General features: G+C 38.8%; 2 protein-coding genes across 4 annotated transcripts in view; one reads left to right on the top strand and one right to left on the bottom strand.

Moving 5' to 3' along the window:
- Window positions 1-521, bottom strand: part of F8 (coagulation factor VIII) — a 166674-nt gene extending 166153 nt beyond the window's left edge. Inside the window, exon 1 of one of the 3 annotated variants that reach the window (XM_042268902.2) lies at window positions 191-521. The gene's annotated coding sequence lies outside the window, so the exon portion shown is untranslated. The remainder of the gene's footprint in view (window positions 1-190) is intronic. The other 2 variants (XM_076562461.1, XM_076562459.1) reach the window with 2 other exon arrangements.
- On the top strand, window positions 149-22532 carry Fundc2 (FUN14 domain containing 2). The gene is made up of 5 exons (XM_006997495.4): window positions 149-295; window positions 3703-3853; window positions 14657-14732; window positions 16861-16992; window positions 21324-22532. Exons 1-5 carry the CDS (start codon window positions 211-213, stop codon window positions 21399-21401), a joined length of 522 nt encoding a protein of 173 aa, XP_006997557.1. The 5' UTR covers window positions 149-210; the 3' UTR covers window positions 21402-22532.
- Window positions 22533-24925: the final 2393 nt, after the last annotated feature.

The following is a 24925-nucleotide window of genomic DNA, read 5'->3' as shown; positions in this document are numbered from 1 at the left end:
GAATAAAGCAAAAATAAACCCTGTCATCCCTAAGGCGAAAAGGCTTTCTGCTGGATAGTAAGCATTCCTCTGCGCGTGCGTGGGACTGCAGCTGAGATTGGTGAAGCAGCTGCTCCGGGACAGGAAAGCTGTTTCATTGTGCTAGGCCCGCCCTCTTTTTCCGCCAGGGGACTGGAAATACATGCCTCACCTGCCAGAAGCCAGCTGCGGATGACTAATGCCTGTCCTTGGTCTCGCGATCTGCAGCTGTGTCCTCGCGATACTAGTTCCCCCAAAATGGCCGCGACCAGTCAAGGTAAAGGCGGGAGCGCGCGTGGAGGGGCCAGGGTGGAATCACCTTCCTGGCTTAGGATGAGGGATGGCCGAGGGCCTGCAGCATTCTTTCTGCCGCGGGGAGCCTCAGTAGCGTCCGGACAGGATGGCTCGGAGACTTTTCCGGTGGGTGCTCTGGGGCCTGGCCAAGGTCATGCTCAGGGTAGTAGCAGAGCTGTCCTGAGATGTTATCTCTGCTCAGCTCCTCCAGCCAGCTAGCACCTCCCCTACCGAGGTATCCTATAGAGATTCAGTTCCTGTTCTCAAGCGATTTGGCTTCCTGATACAAGCGTGTTTGTCGCTTAGGATGTGCCTCTCAAATGCCTGGCAGTCCTCATTTTCGTTGGTGCTTTCCTAATTGTATTATTGATGTTTTTGAAAATAGTAGAAGGTATAGGATGGTACCTTTAGTCGGCCTACTCAAGAGAAAACTCCAGTGGAGCACTTCATTTAAGTTATGCTTCTTACTCTAAATTTGGTTATTGTTAAATCAGTCAGTTCATTAACCAGCGCATCTGATGCAATTGCTAAAGAGAGTACCTAGGAATTTTTGAGAAATCTTGAGGTTTACATGAATTGTAGTGCTTATAGTAATTATCATTGTTTTCCTGGGCCCATAGACAAGACTTGTAAATTTTGTTTAGCAGTGTTTAGTGAGCGAGTGATGAAATTGAGTGGGCTAGAGGGCATTCCTATTTTTATCCACCCCACCTCACCCACCAACAGAGAATTTTGAGTAGACCAGTCTGGCTTCAAACTCAGCAATCCTCCTGTCTCACTCAGCCTCAGTGTTGGCATTACAGGCACATGGCACTACACCCAACTTAAATCCCATTTTTAACTGGAGCCATCTACTGAGTGAATGGGCTTGATAAAATTACATTAAAAAATCTTTTGTTTTCAGCGATATTTTCTAAAACATAGTGGTGATATGTTACTGTTATGTTACATAGATTGTTTTATTGTGTATGATGTAAGATAGACCCTTTCTTTAGAAAAAAAATGAATACTGCTTCTAACACAACTGAGAAGACTTGCTTTCTACTGTAGAATTACCTTACTGTACCTTGTTAGAAAAAAATCATGTAATAGTATGTATAAATCTATTTCTAGGCTTTTGTCTTCAATTAATATTTTTGTGTATACTTGGGTCAATGTAACACCTTATTGAATATTGTAGCTTTATAAATCTTTAAATTAAATGGCTCTATGCCATACTGTAGTTTTGTAAGTTTTGAATGCATTTAAACTTTCTCCCTAAGATTATTGTGGCCATGTATCATATAGAAGATTATATTTTCCCACATGGCCTGTTTTAAGTAGGACTTTGATATTCCCCTCCCAGTAAGAATTGGAGTCTATATTCCTTATTCCTGAATCTGGATGGGAACTACTCTAGCCCAGTTTGACTTCCAAGGCTAGGATTTAAAATGATGACACAGTTTTTTTTTCCAGGTCCTTGATCTTTCCTCCACTTAAGAGGAACCTAACTACAATGGTATTAAGGAAGCCCACTCTAGCCTCTTAGAAAAGTAGTCTGTACATGTGACTATAGACTTCTCAGATTATTCCAGACCCTGCCCCTATAAGTTTTCTAGCTAAAGCCTCAGATATCACAGAATAATAAAGAAGTCTTAATGCTGTGATTAAATTTCACATGCAAATAACTGGAGACCATAGACAAAATAGCTTTGTTTCATGATGTTTGGAGGGCAGTTTGTTGTACAGCTATTGTAACTGGAACACTATTATTGGTCCTTTGCCTATCTATATAAATTTTAGGATCCTTAACCCAGTGGTTCTCAACCTTCCTAATGCTGTAACCTTTTAGTACAGCTTCTCATGTTATGGTGACCCCAACCATAAAATTATTTTCATTGCTACTTTATAACTATAATTTTGCTACTGTTATGAATCATAATGTAAAGATCTAATATGTAGGATATCTGATGTGTAACTTTCCCCAAAGGGATTGAGAACATTTGCCTTAACCTGTAATGGACATATTTTTTTCTTTTGCTAAGGACTATATTATAAAGAAAACGAACATCTTAATATTGAAACTCAGGCAGGAGTGTAGCTCATAGGCTTGGCTTTCTTAATCTACATAAATTTAGGAGGGGAGGGTATTCCATAGTTTTTACCATTTTTTATTTTGCCTGCTGATAATTTGGAAATCACTTGTTTAATTTTATGTATATTTTAAGTTTTACAAGCTACTTTAGGTATTGTTTTATACAATAACATTCATTTGTATATCAACCTGAGTACTCCTTCAAGTACCCTTCATTCCCCTGTTCATTTCTAGAGTTCCACTTGGCATTTATTTTATTTATTTTATTTTTTTGAGACAGGGTTTCTCTGTGTAGCTGTGGAGCCTGTCCTGGAACTCGCTCTGTAGACCAGGCTGGTCTTGAACTCACAGAGATCTGCCTGCCTCTGCCTCCTGAGTGCTGGGATTAAAGGTGTGTTCCACCACCACCCAACCCACTTGGCATTTCTTGCTTGAGTCACATCAACATGCCTCTTGAATGTTACTTCTCTCCTATTCCAGTAATCTTCTTGGACTCCAATTTTATATATATATATAAAACCTTCTGAACATTTTTGCTTAATTTAATATCTTGGATCATCTCTGATTTTGCCTCTATTTTCTAAATGACAATTCTTGGCTTTTTCTTTTGTTTGTACACAGTCTTGGATAGTAAGTTTTTGACATTTATTGTCTCAGTGCAGTATGTTTCCAGGGAAGGACTGGACAGAGTAGGTAAACCCAAGATGATCTTTGTACAAACAAGGGGATTAGACTTTTTGTTGGCTTGTTTTCCTTTCCTGGTCTAAGCATTACGTTCCAAAGCTTTGTTTCCTGTTTACAAAGTGGGATTAATAAGTGGTACCTACCTTTTTCTTTGCATTTGATTAGTTTGTTATTAAACATATTGTCTAGTAAATTAGTAAGCTCTTAGTCAAATGTTGTTTGCTTTATTCACTGGAGATCTGTATAATACAGAAAATTGGTTTGTAGGTGGCTCCTAAAGAGATAAATTAAAAATATTTATATTTAGAATGCTTTTATCCAATAGTACTTGCTTTTTCTAGGTCAGTTTAATTGTGTTTAAATTTGAGAGGAAAAACAATAGAAGTCCAATAATTTATTTTAGTCAGATTTTCCAAAATTCTAACTATTTAAAATAGAATATTTGTGTATTCTGTATTCCTTAAAAATCTCTTAATCTAGTTAAGAATGGTGGTAATTTATTATAAAAGTAAATATTTTCTTATTTTAGTTCTTTTTTAGTTTTTTATTAGTATATATTAATCATAAGCAATGATGGGTTTTATTATGACTTTTCATACATCTTTTCATTGCATATCTTGATTCTCTTATAGGAAGCTTTGATGGAAAACTTGAGGCACTGGATCTTGCAGAGTTAACTAAAAAGCAACCATGGTGGCGTAAGCTGTTTGGGCAGGAATCTGGGCCATCAGCTGAAAAGTATAGTGTAGCAACTCAGCTGTTAATTGGAGGTGTTACTGGATGGTAAGTGGTGTTAAAAATTTTCAGTTCTTTTGTGCCTGATTTAGTAGCGTAGTTATAGAAGCTGTCTAATTAGTTAAAACACACTGACTTCACTGAAATTGATCAACACATGTAGTGAACCATCAAATTAAAGGACTGTTGGTATTTATGCGTGCTACTGTCAAACCCAAAGGACACTCCAATTCTCAAAACTCCAAAAGATGGTCCAAATATACAGAAATGAACTTGACCTGAACTATAGGAGGATTTCTGGTGGCTAGATAAAGGCTAGCATTCCTCAGGAACTTGTGAAGTTGGTTCTCTTCTGCCAAAAGGAGTCATTTCCCTTACTTCTGACAAAAGAGACATATGGCTGTCCAATTAACATATATTAGGGGCACCTATCAACATATCAAGGTCCATGCTAGCCCCCAGGGTCCCTCAGTCCTTTACTCTCAAGTACTTGTTATATATATTTCCAAACCCTCACGCCTATCTCTTGGCCTTTCTTTCCCTTCCTCCAACTACTCACCCTTCTTATAATCTGGCTATTCTAACTATTCTCTGATCTTGCTGTTCTTACTATGCTCTCTTTATTCTCTATCCCCTGCTATTCTCCTCTCTCTAGATAGCCTTAGCCATGTCCAGTCTGCTGGCCATATTTAATTTAATCTACTCCTCTTTCTGCTCTAGACTCTTTGAAATGCCTCTGGCTGTTCTTTCTCTCATATCTACAATAAATAATGTCCCCTTAACCATACCATGGAATGGTTCTGTCTGGTGCCAAAACCCTTGCATGCAGGTACTTGGTACAAGTCAGGCACTATTTTAAGTTTATATATAGATATCTCATTTCCTTTTTAAAAATGACTCTGAACTTAGTACTTTTAATATCTATGCTTTTTGTAGAAACTGAGGCTCAGAATGTTTATCTAGAATCTAGATTTTAGATCAAGGCTACACAGTCAGCAAGTGGTAGATTAAGAAGCTATCCACTTATATTATCTGTGTCAGATGTTAATGTGTCAGTTTTCATTTTTTGATATGTTTATCATGATAGTAGCCAGTTTAGTGAGTGGATAACCAATCCATCAATCTCAGAAACTCCATTTGAAAAATCTTATTGTAATACAAATACACAGAACAGTGTCTATGTGGAATAGTTGGAGAACAAACTCCCATTTAACAACCACTGAGGCTAAAAAATACTGCTAGTATCCCCCAGAACTCTAAAAGTTGTTGGGGAGTTGTTTCTTTGCCTTTATGATTTTAATAATTTATTGTAGTTTTGAATTTTGAATAAACACAATTACTATGAATTCTTTTGGTTCTTGCATTTTTGATGTTTCCTATATTCAACCATATCATATGAAGCTGTAATTTCTTACTGTCATTTGTATTTAGAATTCCATTATATGAATATAATATAGGATATTTTTGCCCAGTTGATGTCTGATATTGACCATTTTCAATTTTTGAGTAATGCAGACAATGCTGATATGAAATTTTTTTGCGTGTGACAGGGTTTCTCTGTATAGTCCTCATTGTCCTGGAACTAGCTTGGTAGACCACACTGTCCTTGAACTCAGAGATCCGCCTGCCTCTGCCTCCAGAGTGCTGAAATTAAAGGCATGTGCCACCACCACTTGGCAAAATAAAATTCTTATACAAATTTCCTATTGAGCATGGGTACATATTTCTTTGGTGTATGTACCTAGTAGTTGTTAAGTCTTTTTTTGTTTTTGTTTTGTTTTTTTGTTTTGTTTTGTTTTTTTGAGACAGAGTTTCTCTGTGTAGCTTTGTGCCTTTCCTGGAACTCACTCTGTAGCCCAGGCTGGCCTCAAACTCACAGAGATCCGCCTGGCTCTGCCTCACGAGTGCTGGGATTAAAGGCGTGTGCCGCCGCCACTGCTGCCACCACTACCACTGCCACCACCACCACCACCGCCCAGCTTAGTAGTTGCTAAGTCATTGGGTGTATATATCTTCAACTTGATGAGGTGTCAGACTGCTGCCCAAAAGTGGCTACACTTGTCAACAAGGACCAAGTGTATCTGTTGCACTACATCCTTGACCATGTTTTTTGTTGCCATCCTGGTAACTTCTTGCCAGCCTTTAAAGATAGTGGTGTTCTCATTGTGATCTTTGCATTTTCCCAAATAGGGGTAAAACTGAAAAGTTTTACATGTATTTATTTACCACTTAGATTTGTATTTTATTAAATTCTGTGTTTTCCCCCTGTGAAGTTGTCAATTTTTTTATAGTATTGAGTTTTAAGAGGCTTTTTTGTGTGTTTTGGTTTTGTTTTGTTTTGCAATGGGATCTATGGCTCAGCATGGCCCAGAGCTCTTTCCTCTATCTCCCAAGTGGTATGGTATACCACCAAACTTGTAGTATGCTTCAGCCATACTATTTATTGGCACTTAAACAAGTAAATGAAAGCAGATGCTTATACAGAAATTTTCACACAAATGTTCCTAGTTTTATTTATTTATTTACCTGAAAGTAGAAACATTATAAACAATACATGAAAAGGGAATGGAACAGGGTGTGCTCTAATCCCATGTCTTTATACTTGTATTAAAAATCAATTTACCATCTGTGCATTAAATTGATCTGTCTTTTGGCCAACATAAAGCTTAGTGGGTAAAGGCACTTACCATCAAGCCTGAGGACCTGAGTTCAATTGCAGGGACCCACATTGTAGAAAGACAGATCTGACTTACACAAGTTGTCCTTTGACTTCCACATGTATGCCATGACAAGTTACACATGTATACACATATGCATATGATACACCCCCTAAATAAAATACTTAAAAAATAAAAATCATTTAAAAATTGATTTGTCTTGGTGCCAGTATCGTATTATTCTGATCACTATCACTTTATTTTCTTTGATTTTTTTCAGCTTTGTAGGTTATATACAATCTATTGATATGAGATCAATATATCACAATATATAATCAACATAGATTTTTAAATATCTATAAGTATTTCATCTTTTGATGTTATTGCAGGTTAAAATTTTCATTTCCTGTTATTTATTACTTGTATGTGGAAATGCGATTTCCTAAAGTCATTTATTGGGTTGCAGAGTTTGAGAATCCTCAAGATATTCTTGTGTTTGATAATATTCTAGGATGATGGTTCTCAACCTGTGGGTCATGACCCCTTTGGGAGTAGGATAACACTTTGTAAATTTTTTAATTTTAATTTTTCTATTAATTAAATTTTTTTCATTTTATTTTACATACTGACTACAGTTTCCTCTCTCTCTTCTCCCATTCCCTCCACTCCTCCATCTCCAGTAGAACGACCCTTTTATAGGGGTTGCCTAAGACCATTGTGAAACATAGACATTTACATTATGATTCGTAGAAGTAGCAAAATTACAGGTATGAAGTAGCAATGAAAATAATTTTATGGCTGGGGGTCAGCACAACATGAGGAACTGTATTAAAGAATCACAGCATCAGGAAGGTTGAGAACCACTGCTCTGGGAAAACTCATAGAACTCAGAGCTGTTCTACTCAGGGTTACAACTTCATAACAAAATCAGGCAAGAAAAGAAGCACACAGCACAGCAGCCAGCAGAAACACATGAATGAATTTCCCACTTGTCTTTTCTGGAGTCTTTTATTTAAAGTAGGTTTCATGTATATAGCATATAGACAGATTTTACTCTTTTATTTCTTTTTCTTTATTAAATTTTCTACTCACTCTACATACCACCCACATATCCCTCCTCCTCCCTCCTCCCACTCTCCAGCCCTCCCTCCCAAGCCACCCCACATCCCCACATCCCCCAAATCAAGGTCTCCAATGGGGAGTCAGCAGAGTCTGGCACACTGAGCCTAAGCAGGTCCAAGCCCCTCACCAGTGCACCAAGGCTGTGCAGGACATCACACCACAGGCACCAGGCTCCCAAAAGCCTGCCCATGCACCAGGGATGGATCCTGATCCCCCTGCCTGGGTGCCCCCCAAACAGTTTGAACCAAACAACCGTCTTCCATATCCAGAGGGTCTAGTCCAGTCCAATGGGGGCTCCACGGCCACTAGTCTACAGTTCATGGGCTTCCACTAGTGTGGCCGGTCATCTCTGCACGTCTTACCATCATGATCTTCACATCCCCTGCCTGCAGAATCCCTTCTCTTTCTCATCAATTGGATTCAGCCTGGTGCCTGACTGTGGATCTCTGCATCTGCCTCCATCAGTCACTGCACAAAGGCTCTATGATGATGGTTGGAGTATTCACTATACTGGTCACTAGAGTAGACCAGTCCTGGTACCCTCTAGACCACTACCAGCACTCCAAGGTGGGATCATCCTTGTGGATTCCTGAGAGCCTCCCCAGCACCCTGCTCTTCCTATTCCCATGATGTCCTCATCTGTCATGGTATCTCCCTCCCTGCCCTCCCACTCTGTCTCTGTTCCAGCTCAACCCTCCCATTTCCCTATGTTCTCATGCCGCACTCCTTGCCCGCCACCCCACCCCGCCCCACCCCACTCCCAGTCTGCTCATGTAGATCTCCTCCACTTCTCCTTCAATGGGCCATCCATATGTCCCTGTTAGCTAGCCTCTCTGGAGCTGTGGGTTGCAGTCTGGCCATCCCTTCCCTCACATCTAGTGTCCACTTATGAGTGAGTACATACTATGTGTGCCCTTCTGAGTCTAGGTTACCTCACTCAGGATGATATTTTCTAGTTCCATCCATTTGTCTGCAAATTTCATGATGACATTGGTTTTTTACTGCTGAGTAGTACTCCATTGTGTATATGTGCCACATTTTCTTTATCCATTCTTCAGTTGAAGGGCATCTAGGTTGTTTCCAGGTTTTGGCTATTACAAACAATGCTGATATGAACATAGTTGAGCATGTGTCCTTGTGGTAAGATTGAGCATTCCTTGGGTATATGCCCAAGAGTGGTATAGCTGGATCTTGGGGGAGATTGATTCCCAATTTTCTAAGAAAGCGCCATATTGATTTCCAGAGTGGCTGTACAAGATTGCATTCCCACCAACAATGTAGGTGTGTTCCCCTTGCTCCACATCCTCTCCAACATAAGCTGTCTTCAGTGGTTTTGATCTTAGCCATTCTAAAAGGTGTAAGATGGTATCTCAGAGTTGTTTTGATTTGCATTTCCCTGATGACTAAGGATGTTGAGCAATTCCTTAAATGTATTTCAGCCATTTGAGAATCTTCTATTGAGAATTCTCTGTTAAGCTCTGTAGCGCATATTTTAATTGGATTGTTCAGTATTTGAAGTCTAACTTTTCGAGTTCTTTATATATTTTGGAGATCAGCCCTCTGTCAGATGTGGGGTTGGTGAAGATCTTTTCCCATTCTGTAGGCTGTCGTTTTGACTTATTGACCGTGTCTTTTGCTCTACAAAAGCTTCTCAGTTTCAGGAGATCCCATTTATTTAATTGTTGCTCTCACTGTCTGTGCTACTGGTGTTATATTTAGGAAGTGGTCTCCAGTGCCAACGCATTCAAGACTACTTCCTACTTTCTCTTCTATCAAGTTCAGTGTAACTGGATTTATGTTGAGTTCTTTGATCCACTTGGACTTGAGTTTTGTGCATGGCAACAGATATGGATCTATTTGCAGTCTTCTGCATGTTGACATCCAGTTATGCCAGCACCATTTGTTAAAGATGCTTTCTTTTTTCCATGGTACAGTTTTGGCTTCTTTGTCAAAATTCAGGTGTTCATAGGTGTATGGATTAATGTCAGGGTCTTCAATTCGATTCCATTGGTCCACATGTCGGTTTTTATGCCAGTACCAAGATATTTATTTTTATTACTATAGCTCTATAGTAGAGCTTGAAGTCAGGAATCATGATGCCTCCAGAGATTGCTTTATTATACAGGATTCTTTTAGCTATCCTATGTTTTTTGTTTTTCCATATAAAGTTAAGTATTGTTCTTTCCAAGTCTGTGAAGAATTGTTTTGGGATTTTGATGGGGATTACATTGAATCTGTAGATTGCTTTTTGGTAAGATTGCCATTTTTACTATGTTAATCCTGCCTATCCATGCACATGGGAAATCTTTCCATTTTCTGATATCTTCTTCGATTTCTTTCTTTAGAAACTTAAAGTTCTTGTCATGCAGGTCCTTCACTTCTTAGTTAGAGTTACCCCAAGGTATTTTCTATTATTTGTGGCTATTGTAAAGGTTGATGTTTCTCTGATTTCTTTCTCATCCCATTTATCATTTGTATATAGGAGAGCTGCTGATTTTTTTTAGTTAAAGTTGTATGTTGCCACCTTACTGAAGGAGTTTATCAGCTGTAAGAGTTCCCTGATAGAATTTTTGGGGTCACTTATGTATACTATCATATCTGTAAATAGTGAAAGTTTGATTTCTTCCTTTCCAATTTGTATCTGCTTGATCTCCTTTTGTCGTCTTATTGCTCTAGCTAGAACTTCAAGTACTATGTTGAATAAGTATGGGGAGAGTGGACAGCCTTGTCTTGTTCCTGATTTTAGTGGAATTGCTTTGAGTTTCTCTCCATTTAATTTGATTGTGGCTGTTGGCTTGTTCCTTGTATTCCTGATCTCTCCAGCCTTTATCATGAAGGGGTGTTGGGTTTTGTCAAAGGCTTTTTGAGCATCTAATGAGATGATCATGTTTTTTTTTTCTTTCAGTTTCTTTATATGGTGTATTACATTGGCAGATTTTCGTATGTTGAACCACCCTTGCATCTCTGGAATGAAGCTTACTTGATCATGATGGATGATTTTTTTTTTTGATGTGTTCTTGGATTCTGTTTGCCAGTATTTTATTAAATATTTTTGCATCAATATTCATGAGGGAGATTGGACTGTAATTCTCTTTCTTTGTTGCATCTTTGTGTGGTTTGGGTATCAGGGTAACTGTAGCCTCATAAAAAGAGTTTGGTAATGTTCCTTCTGTTTCTGTTGTGTGGAACAATTTGAAGAGAATTGCTATTAGCTCTTCTTTGAAAATCTGGTAGAATTCTGCACTGAAACCATCTGGTCCTGGGCTTTTTTTGGTTGTGGGACTTTTAATGACTGTTTCTATTTCCTTAGGGGTTATTGGACTATTCAAATAGTTTATCTGGTCTTGATTGAACTTTGGTATGTGGTACCTATCCAGAAAATCATCCATTTCTTTCAGATTTTCTAAATTTGTGGAGTAGAGGTTTTTGAAGTATAATCTGAGGATTCTCTGGATTTCCTCATTGTCTGTTGTTATGTCTCCCTTTTCATTTCTGATTTTGTTAATTTGGATGCTCTCTCTCTCTCTGCTTTTTGGTTAATTTGGATAAGGGCTTGTCTATCTTGTTGATTTTCTCAAAGAACCAACTCTTTGTTTTATTGATTCTTTTATTGTTCTCTTTGTTTCTATTTTATTGATTTCAACCCTCAATTTGATTATTTCCTGGAGTCTCTTTCTCCTGGGTGAGTTTGCTTCTTGTTCTAGAGCTTTCAGTTGTGCTGTTAAGTCACTAGTGTGAGATTTCTCCAACTTCTTTATGTGGGTATTTAGTGCTATGAATTTTCCTCTTAGCACTGCTTTCATAGTGCCATAAGTTTGGGTATGTTGTACATTCATTTTCATTGAATTCTAGGAAATCTTTAATTTCTTTCTTTATTTCTTCCTTGACCTATTGGTGATTCAATTGGGCATTATTCAGTTCCCATGAGTTTGTAGGCTTTCTGTAATTTTTGTTGTTGTTGAAATCTAACTTTAAGCCATGGTCGTCCGATAAGATACAGGAGGTTATTTTAATTTTTTTGTATCTGTTGTGATTTGTTTTGTGACCAAGCATGTGGTCAATTTTGGATAAGGTTCCTGGGGGTGCTGAGAAGAAGGTATATTCTTTTGTGTTAGGGTTGAATGTTCTGTAGATCTCTATTATGTCCATTTGAGTCATAATGTCTGTTAGTTCCCTTATTTCTCTGTTAAGTTTCTGTCTGGTAGATCTGTTCATTGGTGAGAGTGGGGTGTTGAAGTCTCCCACTACTAGTGTATGGGTTTGATGTGCAATTTAAGCTTTAGTAATGTTTCTTTTACAAATGTAGGTGCCCCTGTATTTGGGTCATAAATATTCAGAATTGAGACTTATCTTGTCAGATTTTACCTGTGATAAATATGTAATGTCCTTCCAGATCTCTTTTGATTGATTTTAGTTTGAAGTCTATTTTATTAGATATTAGGATAACTACACCAGTTTGCTTCTTAAATCCATTTGATTGGAAAGTCGTTTCCCACTCTTTTATTCTGAGGTAGTGTCTGTCTTTGAAGTTGAGATATGTTTCTTGTATTCAGCAGAAAGATGGGTCCTGTTTTCGTATCCATTCTGTTAGCCTGTGTCTTTTTATAGGTGAATTGAGACCATTGATATTAATGGATATTAATGAGCAGTGATTGTTAATTCCTGTTATGTTTTTGGTGTTGTATGTTTTCCTTCTTTGGTGTTTGTTGGTGTGGAACTATCTATTGCCTGTGTTTTCATGGAAGTATCTAACTTCCTTAGGTTGGATTTTTCTTTCTAGTACTTTCTGTAGGGCTGGATTGTTTAAATCTGGTTTTATCATGGAATACTTTGTTTACTTTGTCTATGTTGACTGAGAGTTTTTCTGGGTATAATAGTCTTTGTTGGCATCCATGGTCCCTTAATGTCTGTATAAGGTCTGTCTAGGACCTTCTGTCTCCATTGAGAAGTCAGGTCTTATTCTTATAGGTCTGCCTTTATATGTTACTTGGCCTTTTTCCTTTGCAGCTCTTAATATTTTTTCTTTATTCTGTATGTTTAGTGCTTTGATTATTATGTGGCAAGGGGACTTTTTGGGGGGGGGCAGGGGAATCCAGTCTATTTGGTGTTCTGTAACCTTCTTGTATCTTTATAGGCATTTCCTTCTTTAGGTTGGGAAAGTTTTCTTCTATGATTTTTGTTGAATATATTTTTTGTGCCTTTGAATTGGTGTTCTCCTTCTTCTATCCCTATTATTCTTAGGTGTGGTCTTTTCATGTTGTCCCAAATTTCTTGGTCATTTTTGTTCATGACTTTGTTTCCTTTAGAGTTTCCTTTGACTGATGATTCTATTTCCTCTATCATATCTTCAACGCCACAGATCCACCCTTCCATCTCTTGCATTCTGTTGGTTATGCTTACATCTGTAGTTCCTGTTCATTTACTCAGATTTTTCACTTCCAGCTTTCCCTCAGTTTGTGTCTTCTTTATTGTCTCGATTTCAGTTTTTAAATCTTGAACTGTTTCCCTCACTTGTTTAATTGCTTTCTCTTGGCTTTCTTTAAGGGATTTACTGATTCCTTCCCATTTTTTGTTTGACTTTTCTTTGAATTCTTTAAGGAAATTTTTCATTTCCTCTTTAAATATCTCTATCATCTTCTTAAGGTTATTTTTAAGGTCGATTTCTTTTGTTTCTTCTGTGTTGGGATGTTCAGGTCTTGCTGATGTAGGTTCTGATGGAGCCATATTGGTTTTTATGTTGTTGACTGTATTTTTGCACTGGTGTCTACCCATCTCTTTCTCTACTTGGTGCAAGCAGTGTCTGTGTCTGAGGGAGCCTCTCTTGGTCTGATTGATACTCTTGGTCCAGTGGGAGCTCTTGGTCTAATCGGAGCTGATGGACTCTTTGTCTCAGGGAGCAGGTCTTAGTCCAATCTGGTGCTTGTAGGCTCAGTCTCAGGGAACACTTGCAGTCTCAGTTGGGGGGGATTGGAGGAGGTGGGACTTGTGGGTTACAGGGTGTGGTGGAGGATGGTAGTAGTCTGACCTGTGTGCAGGAGGCCTGCCTATTGGTTTGAGACTGGGACTGCAATGGGTGGCGGTGTGGGGGCATAGGGTTGTGCCCCTGCACCCAAAGCCTAGGGGCTGGGGTGTTTGGATATGAGTGCTGGCGGGCTCTGTCTCAGGGAACAGTTGCCTGATTTTACTCTGTTAAAGCACCCACTTTTATATGTGTTCTATGGATTTGAACTTAAGTCCTCATGTGTATACAGCAAGTACTTTATTCACTAAACTATCTTTTCAGCCTGAATCTTTTAAAAGTCCAGTTTGAAATCTTTTTCTTTTGAATAGTATTTAGACTATTTGCATGTAATTTTTTTTGAGACAATATCTCTCTACATAGCCCTGGCTGTCTGGAACTCTCTATGTAGACTAGGCTGGCCTCAAACTGATAGAGATCCACCTGCCTCTGCCTTCTGAGTGCTGGGATCAAAGATCTGCCTCACTATGCCCAGCTTGCATATATGTTTTTAATTGATGAGTTTCATATGATGGTACATGCATGCATTCTTAGTATATGTGAAGGGTGCAGTAAAGAAACCATTGAAATGGCCACTCCATGGTTGGGGGTGGAGGAGATTTTTATTGTGGATAAGCGAGAGAAAGAACATCTACAGCCATCTATCTGAAAACGTCTAGCTCCAAGAGAAAAAGATGAGAGAATAGTGGAGATGGCAAGGAGAGATCGTAGATCAGTCGGAATAGTTAAAACAGGGGAAACAACATGGCCCATATAGAGAACAAAGGGGTGTATAGGAGGAGGGAAAACTTGTTAACTGAAACAGCCTGGGGGTTTAGGGTAGAGGGGGAGGTGAGATGGGCGGGGATGCTAGTGTGGACTTTGAAATGTATAATGGGTAATTATGAATAGGAACTGTAGGAGTCTGGAGGCTAGCATGGCCTTCTATTTCTATAGATGGTAGGAAGGAGCTAGATCATCTCAAAGTAAGTAGAATATGAGCATTGTCAGAAGTTTCAGTTTGTGTGCATCTGATAGCCTGTCACTTTGTCTAATATTGGTTTGATTTCACAGGTGCACTGGTTTCATATTCCAGAAAGTTGGAAAATTGGCTGCAACAGCTGTAGGGGGTGGATTCTTTCTACTTCAGGTTTGTCTATTAAGTTTCCTAGTTTGGAAATTCCACTTGCCCATTAACATATTGTGAGAAATTGTAGCCTTGGCTGTAATGCCCTAAAATAGTCTATACATTTGTTTTTGTGTACTATTTTGAATGCTACTAACCACTGAGTGAAATCTTAATCATTAGTGTCATTTTATTTCACATTTATAAAGGTAAGAGCCACTATGTGGGTGCTGAGAATTGAACCTGGATCCTCAGGAAGAGGAGCCAGTTCTCTTAACCACTGAGCTATCTCTCCAGCACAGATGTTTTTCTTTTTCTTGATTTCTATAAGAACTTCATTGATTATGACTGATAATGTTTTACTTATGATATATACATATTTTCTCCATTTTATTTGGTAACTAATTCAAGAAAAAACTCTTATAGTTAGAAGGTTTCTTGGTCCTGCCAAGCCCTTACAGTCCTGCAGCCCACTTATAAAATAATCACTCAGAAGCTTGTATTAATTGTAACTGCTGGGCCATTAGCTTAGGCTTATTACTGACTAGCTCTTACACTTAAATTAACATATAATTCATATCTGTGTTTAGCCACATGGCTTGGTACCTTTTCTCAGTTCTGCCTTGTCATCTTGCTTCCTCTGTGTCTGGCTGGTGACTCCTGATTCTGTTCTTCCTCATCCCACAATTCTCTTTGTCTGCTCACCCCGCCTATATATCCTGCCTGGCAGGTCTCTGAGGGACTTGAAGATTAGATAGTTGTAGTTACAGTTTTCCTTGTTAACAATTTCAGAAAAGAAACTCACTAAGAGGTTTAAAGTGTATAAATTTGAAAGACATCATAAGATAGTTTTCTGTTAGTAATAATATAAGTTAGGATAGAAAGTGAATTAGATATATTTTGGACTCACCAAAATATGATAGATAATGGAATATTTTTGCTGAAATTGTCAAATGCAAATGGACTAGACATTGTTGATGTATTTATTGCTTGTATATATTGTATCTAGTTATTGTGCTTATTGTATATGGTTTTTCTTATATTAGTTACAACTTTTTTTAATAGACAAAAAAGGGGAAATGTGGTGATGTATTATGTCGTCCCAATATACTGTGTCCCCCAATAAAATTTATCTGAGGATCAGAGGGAAAAGCCAGCCACTATAAGTAAACATAGAAGTCAAGCAGTGGTAGCACACACCTTTAATCCTATCACTTGGGAGGCAGGGATCTGTCTGGATCTCTGTGAGTTTAAGGTCACACTGGAGAACAAAACCAAGCATGGTGACACACACCTTTTAATCCCAGCACTAACCATAAAGGTCTGGAGGTCTGTACAGACAGACAGGAAGTGACAGAGCTGGGCAGGAAGAGGAAGTGATGTGGCTGGGCTGAGAGAGCCAATGAGAGAACAGAACAGAAAGGCATATAGGCATGGATATACAGGAAGTAGCTCTCTTTGGAAGCTGTGGAGTTGGTGAGGTGAGGTTAGCTGTGGCTTTCCCTATTCTGATCTCTCAGATTTTCACTCCTGTATCTGGCTCCATTTTTTTATTTAATAAGACCATTTAGCAATTCACTTACAGACTCTAGATAGAAAGATGGAGAGTTTCAATTTTAGATATAACATCAAAATTTTTATAGGAAAAAAATCGATATTGATGGAGGGTTGATTGATGGACTATAGTCATTCTCTTTATTAGTTGGATAATCCTAATTTATCAGAAACAACATACTTGAATCAATTTCATTTTATTCACAATTCCTTGAAAAATTGTTTATTTTTTTAATTTAAAATTTTTATTTTTGAAAAATTGAACTTAGTACATTGACTTTTATTTTACCATCTTATTTTATAATCATACTTAAAACTTTGTAAAGAAAAGTTCAGCATATACATTAAAGGATTGCCAGCAATTGAGGACAGTTGTTTATTTCCATTACCAAGCATGGAACCTTGAATATAGTATGGACATTTTGCCTGAAGATCATTAAAACAAACAAACAAACAAATAAAAAAACAAATAGCAAATGTCTCCAAAAACAGAAAGTTAGAAGAATTTTGATTACCTACTTCATGATTTATCTTGACAAAAAAAATACCAAAGACTGAAATAGTTTCTCATTTCTTTTTATCACTGTTAAAATTGTAGCTGGCAAACCATACTGGGTACATCAAAGTTGACTGGCAACGAGTAGAGAAAGACATGAAGAAAGCCAAAGAGCAGTTGAAGATTCGTAAGAATAACCAAATACCAACTGAGGTTAAGAGCAAAGCTGAGGAGGTAAGACTTGCCTTGTTCAGATTTAGTATATCATAAGTACAAGCAGTTTTGTATACAAAATGGGATACATAATTGTCTCAGCAGTATAAAAAGCTTTATGATTACAAAGACTTGGAGCAGTGAGACAAAAACTATATTCTGTATGTCAATCTTAGAATATCGTTAATGTAGAAACAATTTGTAGGGGGAAAAGTCTTAAATTCCTGTCTCAACTTCTTGAGTGCTAGCATAATAATCATGGGCTACCTCACCCAACTCATGAAGGCATTTTTTATTAAGAAATTTTTTATTTATTTTACATACCAACCACAGATCCCCTTCTCATCCTCCCTCCAGCTCCTTCACAGCCCTCTTCCCCAACCCACCCCCCATCCCCTCCTCTGAAAAGGTAAGGCCTCCCATGGGGAGTCTGGTACATTCAGTTAAGGCAGGTCCAAACTCTTCCCCCTGCATCAAGGCTATGCAAGGTGTCCCACCATAGGTAATGGGCTCCAAAAAGCCAGCTCATGCACCAGGGATAAATCTGATTCCACTGCCAGGGCCCCTTGAACAGACCAAGCTACACAACTGTCTCACTTAGGCAGAGGGCCTAGTCCAGTCTCATGCAGGTTTCACAGTTGTCAGTCTAAAGTTCATGAGTTCCCACTAGCTTGGATCGGTTGTCTCTTTAGGTTTCCCTATCATGATCTTAATGCCCTTTGCTCATACAATCCTTCTTCCCTCTCTTCGATTGAACTCTTGGAGCTCTGCCTGGTACTTGGCTGTAGATCTCTGCATCTGCTTCCATCAGTTACTGGATGAAGGCTCTGTGATGACAGTTAGGGTATTCACTGGTCTGATTACTGGGTAGGCCAGCTCAGGCCCCCTCTCCACTATTGCTAGTAGTCTAAGCTGGGGTCATCCTTATGGATTCCTGGGAATTTCCCTAGCACCAGGTTTCTCCCTATCCCCATGATGTCTCCCTCTATCAAGGTATCTCTTTCATTGCTCTCCCACTCCATTCCTGTTCCAGCTCGACCATCCCATTCCCTTATGTTCTCATCCCCTATCCCCTACCATCTATTATCCCCCTTCACCCCCAGTTTACTCAGGAGATCTCATCTATTTCCCCTTCCCAGGGTGATCCATGCATCCCTCTTAGGGTCCTCCTTGTTACCTAGCTTCTTTGGAGCTATGGGTTGTAAATCTGGTTATCCTTTGCTTTACATCTAGTATCCACTTATGAGTGAGTACATACCATCTTTGTCTTTCTGAGTCTGGGTTACATCACTCAGGATGATATTTTCTCATTCTATCAATTTGCCTGTAAATTTCATGATGTCATTGTTTTTCTCTGCTGAGTATACTTCATTGTATATATGCACCACATTTTCTTTATCCATTCTTCAGTTGAAGGGCATCTAGGTTATTTCTAGGTTCTGGCTATTATGAATAATGCTGCTATGAACATAGTTGAGCAAGTGTCCTTGTGGTATGATTGATGGGAGAATGTCTTTCTGTATGCTGTGAATATGTGTTGCTCTGATTGGTTGATAAATAAAGCCATTTGGCCTATGGCAAGACAGCTTAGAGGCAGGTGGGAAATTCAAAGAGAAAGACAGGAAGAAGGTGGGCAGACACACCAGTTAGCCGCCAAAGGAGCAACATGTAATGGGAACGCAGGTAAAGCTATAGAACATGTGGTGATACATAAATAGTTAAATAATTTAAGTGTAAGAGCTAGTCAGTAATAAGCCTGAGCTAATGACCAAGCAGTTATAATTAATATAAGCCTCTGTGTGTTTAATTGGGGGACACGGTGGGAGAGATTTGTCCTGGCTGACAGCCAGGTGGGACACAGGAAAACTTTCAGCTACATATAATTGAGCTTTTCTTGGGTATATGCCCAAGAGTGATATACCTTCGTCTTGAGGAAGATTGATTCTCAATTTTCTGAGAAACTGAAGAAGGCATTTTTTGTTAAAAAAGATTTTACCTTATTTTTTTATGTGGTGTTTTGCCTACATATATATCTATACACCATGTATGTACCTGGTGCTTGAAGGGACAAGAAGAAGGTATCAGGTCTGCCGGAACTGGAGTTACAGATAGTTGTGAGCTGCCATGTGGGTGCTGGGAATTGAACCCAGGTCCTCTGGAAGAAGATCTGGTGTTCTTAACTACTAAACTGTGTCTCCAGCCTCTTGTAAAGCTTTGTAATTGAAATATTTGGTCACCTTTGTCAGTGAATGAGAATACAAAGGAAATGAAGATAGTAGTTGTGTTAACTATTTTCTTTTTTTTCCTTTGGTTTTTTGAGACAGGGGTTCTCTGTGTAACATCCCTGGCTATTCTAGAACTTGCTCTGTAGACCAGGTTGATCCTAAACTCACAGAGATCCACCTATCTCTACTTCCCAAGTGCTGGGATTAAAGGCATGCACCATCACCACCTGGCATGTTAACTAGTTCTTATAGGAACAAGGGGTACCATCGTGGGTGGGGTGTACTGCCAATGTGAACATTTTGAGTTACATTTTATCTCTATGCCTGCTTATCTTTGAAATAGCCAAACTCTGTTTGTTCTGCACATGACTAATAGAAATGCTTAAATAATGGGTTGGTAGACTTTTTCTGAAGATAGCCAGATGGTAAATATTTTTAGTTTTTGAGTTATGGTCTCTGTCACAATAATCAGACTTCCTCATATAGAGTGAAAATAGCCATAGATGATATGTGGCCTCTGTGCACATGAATGTGCACTCATATATACATATTTCCCCAGATACACATAAAAAATGTAAGTAATTTTCCTCTGGTAGTACTTTGTTTAAAGAAATGTGGGAGTCATGGAAAGTTAAAGGCTGCAGTGGAGGTGAGGCAAGGAGACATAATGTCCTAGATTCCTTTTTGTTTCTAGGATAAAATATTCTGACCAAAAGCAATTTAAGGGAGGAAAAGGTTTATTCAGCCTACAGTTCCAGGTTCAGGCCATTGTTGAGGGGAAGTCAAGGCAGGAGCTTGGGCAGCTAATCACATTAATCCTAAATCGAGAGCAGAGAGAAACGAATGTATCTTTGCTGCCTGCTTGCTATCCCACACAGCATTACCTCTGACTAAGAAACTTAATTCACAACCAGAGACCATGTGGCAAGAACCACATAAAATGCTGTTTGCTGGTTGGCAGATGGGCTTTTGCTCAGCTAGCTTTCTTGTACAGTTCAGGATCACCTGCCTAGGTAACAGTGCTGCCCACAGTATGATGGGCCCTCCTACATCAACTAACAATCAAGACAGTCCCCTACACACATGCCCAGATCAATATGATCTAGGTCAGTGTTTCTCAATGTTCCTAATGCTGCGACCCTTTAATACAATTCCTCGTGTTGTATTGTCGTGGTGACCCCCAACAATAGAATTATTTTTGTTGCTGCTTCATAACTAATTTTGCTACTGTTATGAATCTTAATGTAAATATCTGTGTTTTCTTATGGTGTTGGATGACTCATAACCCATAGATTGAGAACTGCTGATCTAGGCAATTTTTCAATTGAGATTCTCTTCTCAGATAATTGTAGGTTGTGTCAAGTTGACAGTTAAAGCTAACCAGGACCTCTAAATACAGTGGTAGTAAAGACTCTGTGGACTTTGCATAATGGTGCAAGGAAGATGGACAGTGATGGAAATGTAATGGTGCAAATGGCTTAATTAGTTGGAAAATGAAGACACTGTTCTTAAGTTTAAGAAATGACTTGGCCAGGTCTGGGGATATGGCTTAGTTGGTAAAGCGATTGCCATGCAAGTCTAAAGACCACAGTTTTGGATCCCCAGCACTCATGTACATGCCAGGTGAGTATGATGGCTTCTCTTTAGTCCCAGGGCTATTGCAAAAATCACCAGAGCAAGCTGGCTAGCCACACTAGGCCAAATGGTAATCTCTAGGTCCAGCAAGAGAGCCTGCCTCAATATATAAGGTGGGAGTGAACTAGGAAGACACCTTTCAATCTTGGCCCTCAACATGTATGTGCACATGTGTTATTTGCTATATATTCATGTGCACACACATACCACATAATGCAAAAATAAAAAGAAATGATTAAGCCAGAATGTAAGATATAATATTTCACATTTACTTTGTAAGGGAAATGGTCAGGAGAGATAATAAGTTGATAAGAGAGCTATACAGGGTGCTTATCCATGTATGCACCAAACCTTAGATAAATAGAAACTTTTGCAGGAAGGTGGTAGCTTTGGAAAATAAGGAAATAAGACTATACATACAGTCATTAGTAATGGAAATGGTCAACATCCTTAGCAAAATAACTCATTGTATCAAAATCTTCTGTTTTTCAGGTTGTGTCATTTGTAAAGAAGAATGTTCTAGTGACTGGAGGATTTTTTGGAGGCTTTCTGCTTGGCATGGCATCCTAAGAAATACAACTTCATTTTATTTTTTTTCTTGCCAGCAGCTTCTACACTCAAACATAGGATAATCTACACTCCTCTTCCTCCCCTCCTCCCATGGCTTCCTCCCTGTTGTAGCAAATCTGAATGGCTTCCATAGGCTTCTTCTGGTACAAGGTTAATATAGGCCTTCTCATGAACTTGACATGTTGGAAAAGACACTAGATGTTAACTCTCCCAGTATACTCCTCACTACTTGGTCAATGAGTAGCTTAATAAGAATGTTCCCTTTCCTCTATGTAAGATCCTTTTCCTAACTTGATTTGGAAAAGCAGCATGTAATTACTTTAGTATGTGTTACATGGAAAGGAACCAAATACATTTGCCTTTAAGCATGAAAAATTTTGGTATCTTGGTATGTGCTTTCTTTTTCAGTTTATTTTAGATTATACTAAGAGGTTATTTTTTGTTGTTGTTTTGTTTTTATTTTTTTCGAGACAGGTTTTCTCTGTGTAGCCCTGGCTGTCTTGGATCTTGCTCTGTAGACTAGGCTGGCTTCAAACTCACAGAGAGATCCGCCTATCTCTGCCTCCCAAGTGCTGAGATTAAAGGCGTGTGCCACCACCGCCCGGCAAGAGAGGTTTTTTATGCTTGCTGTAATTATCCTGCCAAAATGACAGTATAAATACTATAACTAAAAAGATTGAATATGAAATGAACTTCTGATAAAGATGTATGAAGTAATGTAGGTAGTAATTTGATAAGTGGGTCTTTATGGAAACCAACTGCTAGAAATTCATTATTGGATGGTCAGATGAGTCATTTTTTGGTATTAAGATCCAGTCCAGAAATGTTTTCCACCATTACCACATACTGCATCTCATGTCATGGCTGTTTTCAAGTGATTTAGGTGGGAAAAGGAAGAAACTGTTAAATATTTATTTCATAGAAAGGTTTCTGTGCTTTGAAATTTGAAATATTCTTCACATTTGTTAAAATATTAGGGGTAGCAGTATTCCTCTATGGAAATACTGTTTCTTTATCCAGTTAGTATGAAATAAAACAAACGTATAAGCCAGAATTTTAAAGAGATGTTCCAGGCACTCAGAATTTAGAAAGACAATGATAGTTTATGTGAAATAAATTATTTCCATCAAATGCATTCTCCATCAGAATTATTCTTTAAAATAAAAGTCTGCATGCACTTCAGATTTTGCTATAATGCCTATTACCATGATCTCAACTCCAATTAGGAAATCATCTTCCAAAAGCTAAGTCTCCTGTCATCTTCATTGTACCCACAGGGCCTATCACTTAATAGATTTCAAGTGTTTATTGAGTATATTTATTTGTATTAAGAAAACTCTTCCCTGTTAAAGATTAGGTTTACCCCAAATGAATTCTTAGATATGTCGATGATCCCATGTGCAATAGTGTGTTTTTAAGGTCATATATTAAAGATAATTACTTTTTGACATACCTTAACAATGACATATTGAATTTTAAAATTGAAATTACCACTGGATGTGTAAAGCTATTTAGGATTCACCTATTTGTATTTCCTCATTACATTTTGGTATTATTTAAGCCAATGTTACTTATTCTACTTGTAATATATATTGATAACTGTGAGATATCATCTGTTTTATAGTTCTCTGTATCATTCTTGGAGTTGTGCCATTTATGGTGATTCTGGCTGTAGCTCATGTTACTCTCCCTATGTCTCACCCACATCAATGGTATGGTGACAGCAAAAGCTATTGCAGTGCCCCTTTGGATATGTGGTGGGGAATGGTCATTGACTACTTCTTTGGATTGGTAGCTAACTTCTGGTCCATCTTCTTTCTTTGTGATTATTTGTGATTATAATCAAGATTATCAGGTTGGAGTTCCTTTGAAACGTTGTAATAGGTAATAGTCTAGAGGCAGATTCTACCCTCATTGTCTGAAATAAGATCTATGGGTCTCTGGGTGGTGGTGGTGGTGGCGGCGGCGGCGGCGGCGGCGGCGGCGGCGGCGGCGGCGGCGCATGCCTTTAATCTCAGCAGTTAGGAGGCAGAGCCAAGCGGATCTCTGTGAGTTCAAGGCCAGCCTAGTCTACAGAGCGAGATCCAGGACAGGCACCAAAACTACACAGAGAAACCCTGTCTCGAAAAACAAACAAACAAACAAATAAAAATCTATAGGTCTGTCTTGAAGTTTGGTCAGGGTCCATGTGGTCACTTGTATTTGTGTAGAGCTGGTATAGAAGGTGATTAGTCACAATGTGCACATGTCAAGTTCCAGTTTAGCTCAGTGGTCACTTAAGTAGCCTAAAGCACTTTGGGGAACCTTTATTGATGCCTCATTGTGTCAGCATCTTTGCTTCATCTTAAATAGGAGATTACTTGGGATATAGCTCAGTGATAGAGCATGTGTGAGGCCCTGGGTTCAATTCCCAGTATTGCAAGAAAAGAAGAGCTAAGCAGGCCTGACTTTAAATGGTAGATTAAGATTTTTGGAAAAAGCAGCTGTCTTTCCATGCACAACCTAAATGATAACAGGTTAGGCAGTTACACCGTTAAATGTATTTGTTTTCATTTGATTAGCAAGACCTATTTGGAAGGACACATGATTTGTCTCAAGTGCCCAGAGTCAAATAACATGATAGCCTCTTTACCAGAGGTTGTGGAATTGATTTTCTTTGATGGAGAGGTTGATCACTGTCAATATATAAGGCACTGAGAAGCTTGGTGTTTGACAATGTGTTGGTATTTTTGTTTCCCCTACTGGCAGAAATGCAGGAACAGTGCATTCCATCAGTACCCTATTGCCCCTGGTTCGCTTCTGATCCCCCACAGGGGCACTATGGCTCTGCCCTGCATCCTTACTACTCTGGACAACCATTTGACCAAGGGTGCCTCCCACAAGGGACAGGATAGGATGAGGATGCTGCTGCAGTTATAATGTTTATGATATTCTCCATCAGACAGAAGGCCAGGGGGGAGAGGCAGAGGCACTCTTTTTTCTGGCATGCCTGTGTAGGCTCAATAGATAAATTTCAACATTTCCACTCTACCCAAGGCTCTGTGAAACTTTTTTTTTAACCAGGAACCCAGGGGATGCCTACCTATGTAAGAGCAGCCCACTCATTGCTATAAGTGTCATCATTCTGATAACATGCTAACAAGACGTCCCCCATATGAACCTTTATTTGCCTTGACCTCTTACCACTATAGACACTGGTAAACAGTTTGAGCTTTTTGACTCCCCCATATGACCCATCACTTGGGCCAGAGCCCATGCTTCTGGATCTTTGAGGTTAATGTCTCATGAATTGTGGCAGGCCATACATAATTCGAGTGGAAGAATCTAATGGTTCAGCAAAGAATAAGCTGTATGATTCTAGGTACTGTAGTTTTTAAGGTGTATGCTTGTGATTTTTTGAAGGCAGAGGTCCTCTGTAGTTAATTATTAAGAATGTCTTCTTTATTCTTTCATATTTGCCAGAAAGGTGGACATAACTAAGGGTTAAGCTCTTATTTGAAAGCTGTATTTTTATAGTTGGAAAA

This window comes from Peromyscus maniculatus, chromosome X, assembly GCF_049852395.1.
Source record: "Peromyscus maniculatus bairdii isolate BWxNUB_F1_BW_parent chromosome X, HU_Pman_BW_mat_3.1, whole genome shotgun sequence".
Taxonomy (NCBI): Eukaryota; Metazoa; Chordata; class Mammalia; order Rodentia; family Cricetidae; genus Peromyscus; species Peromyscus maniculatus.
The sequence above is the reverse complement of the archived record's forward strand: the minus strand, read 5'-3'. Positions and strand labels throughout refer to the sequence as shown.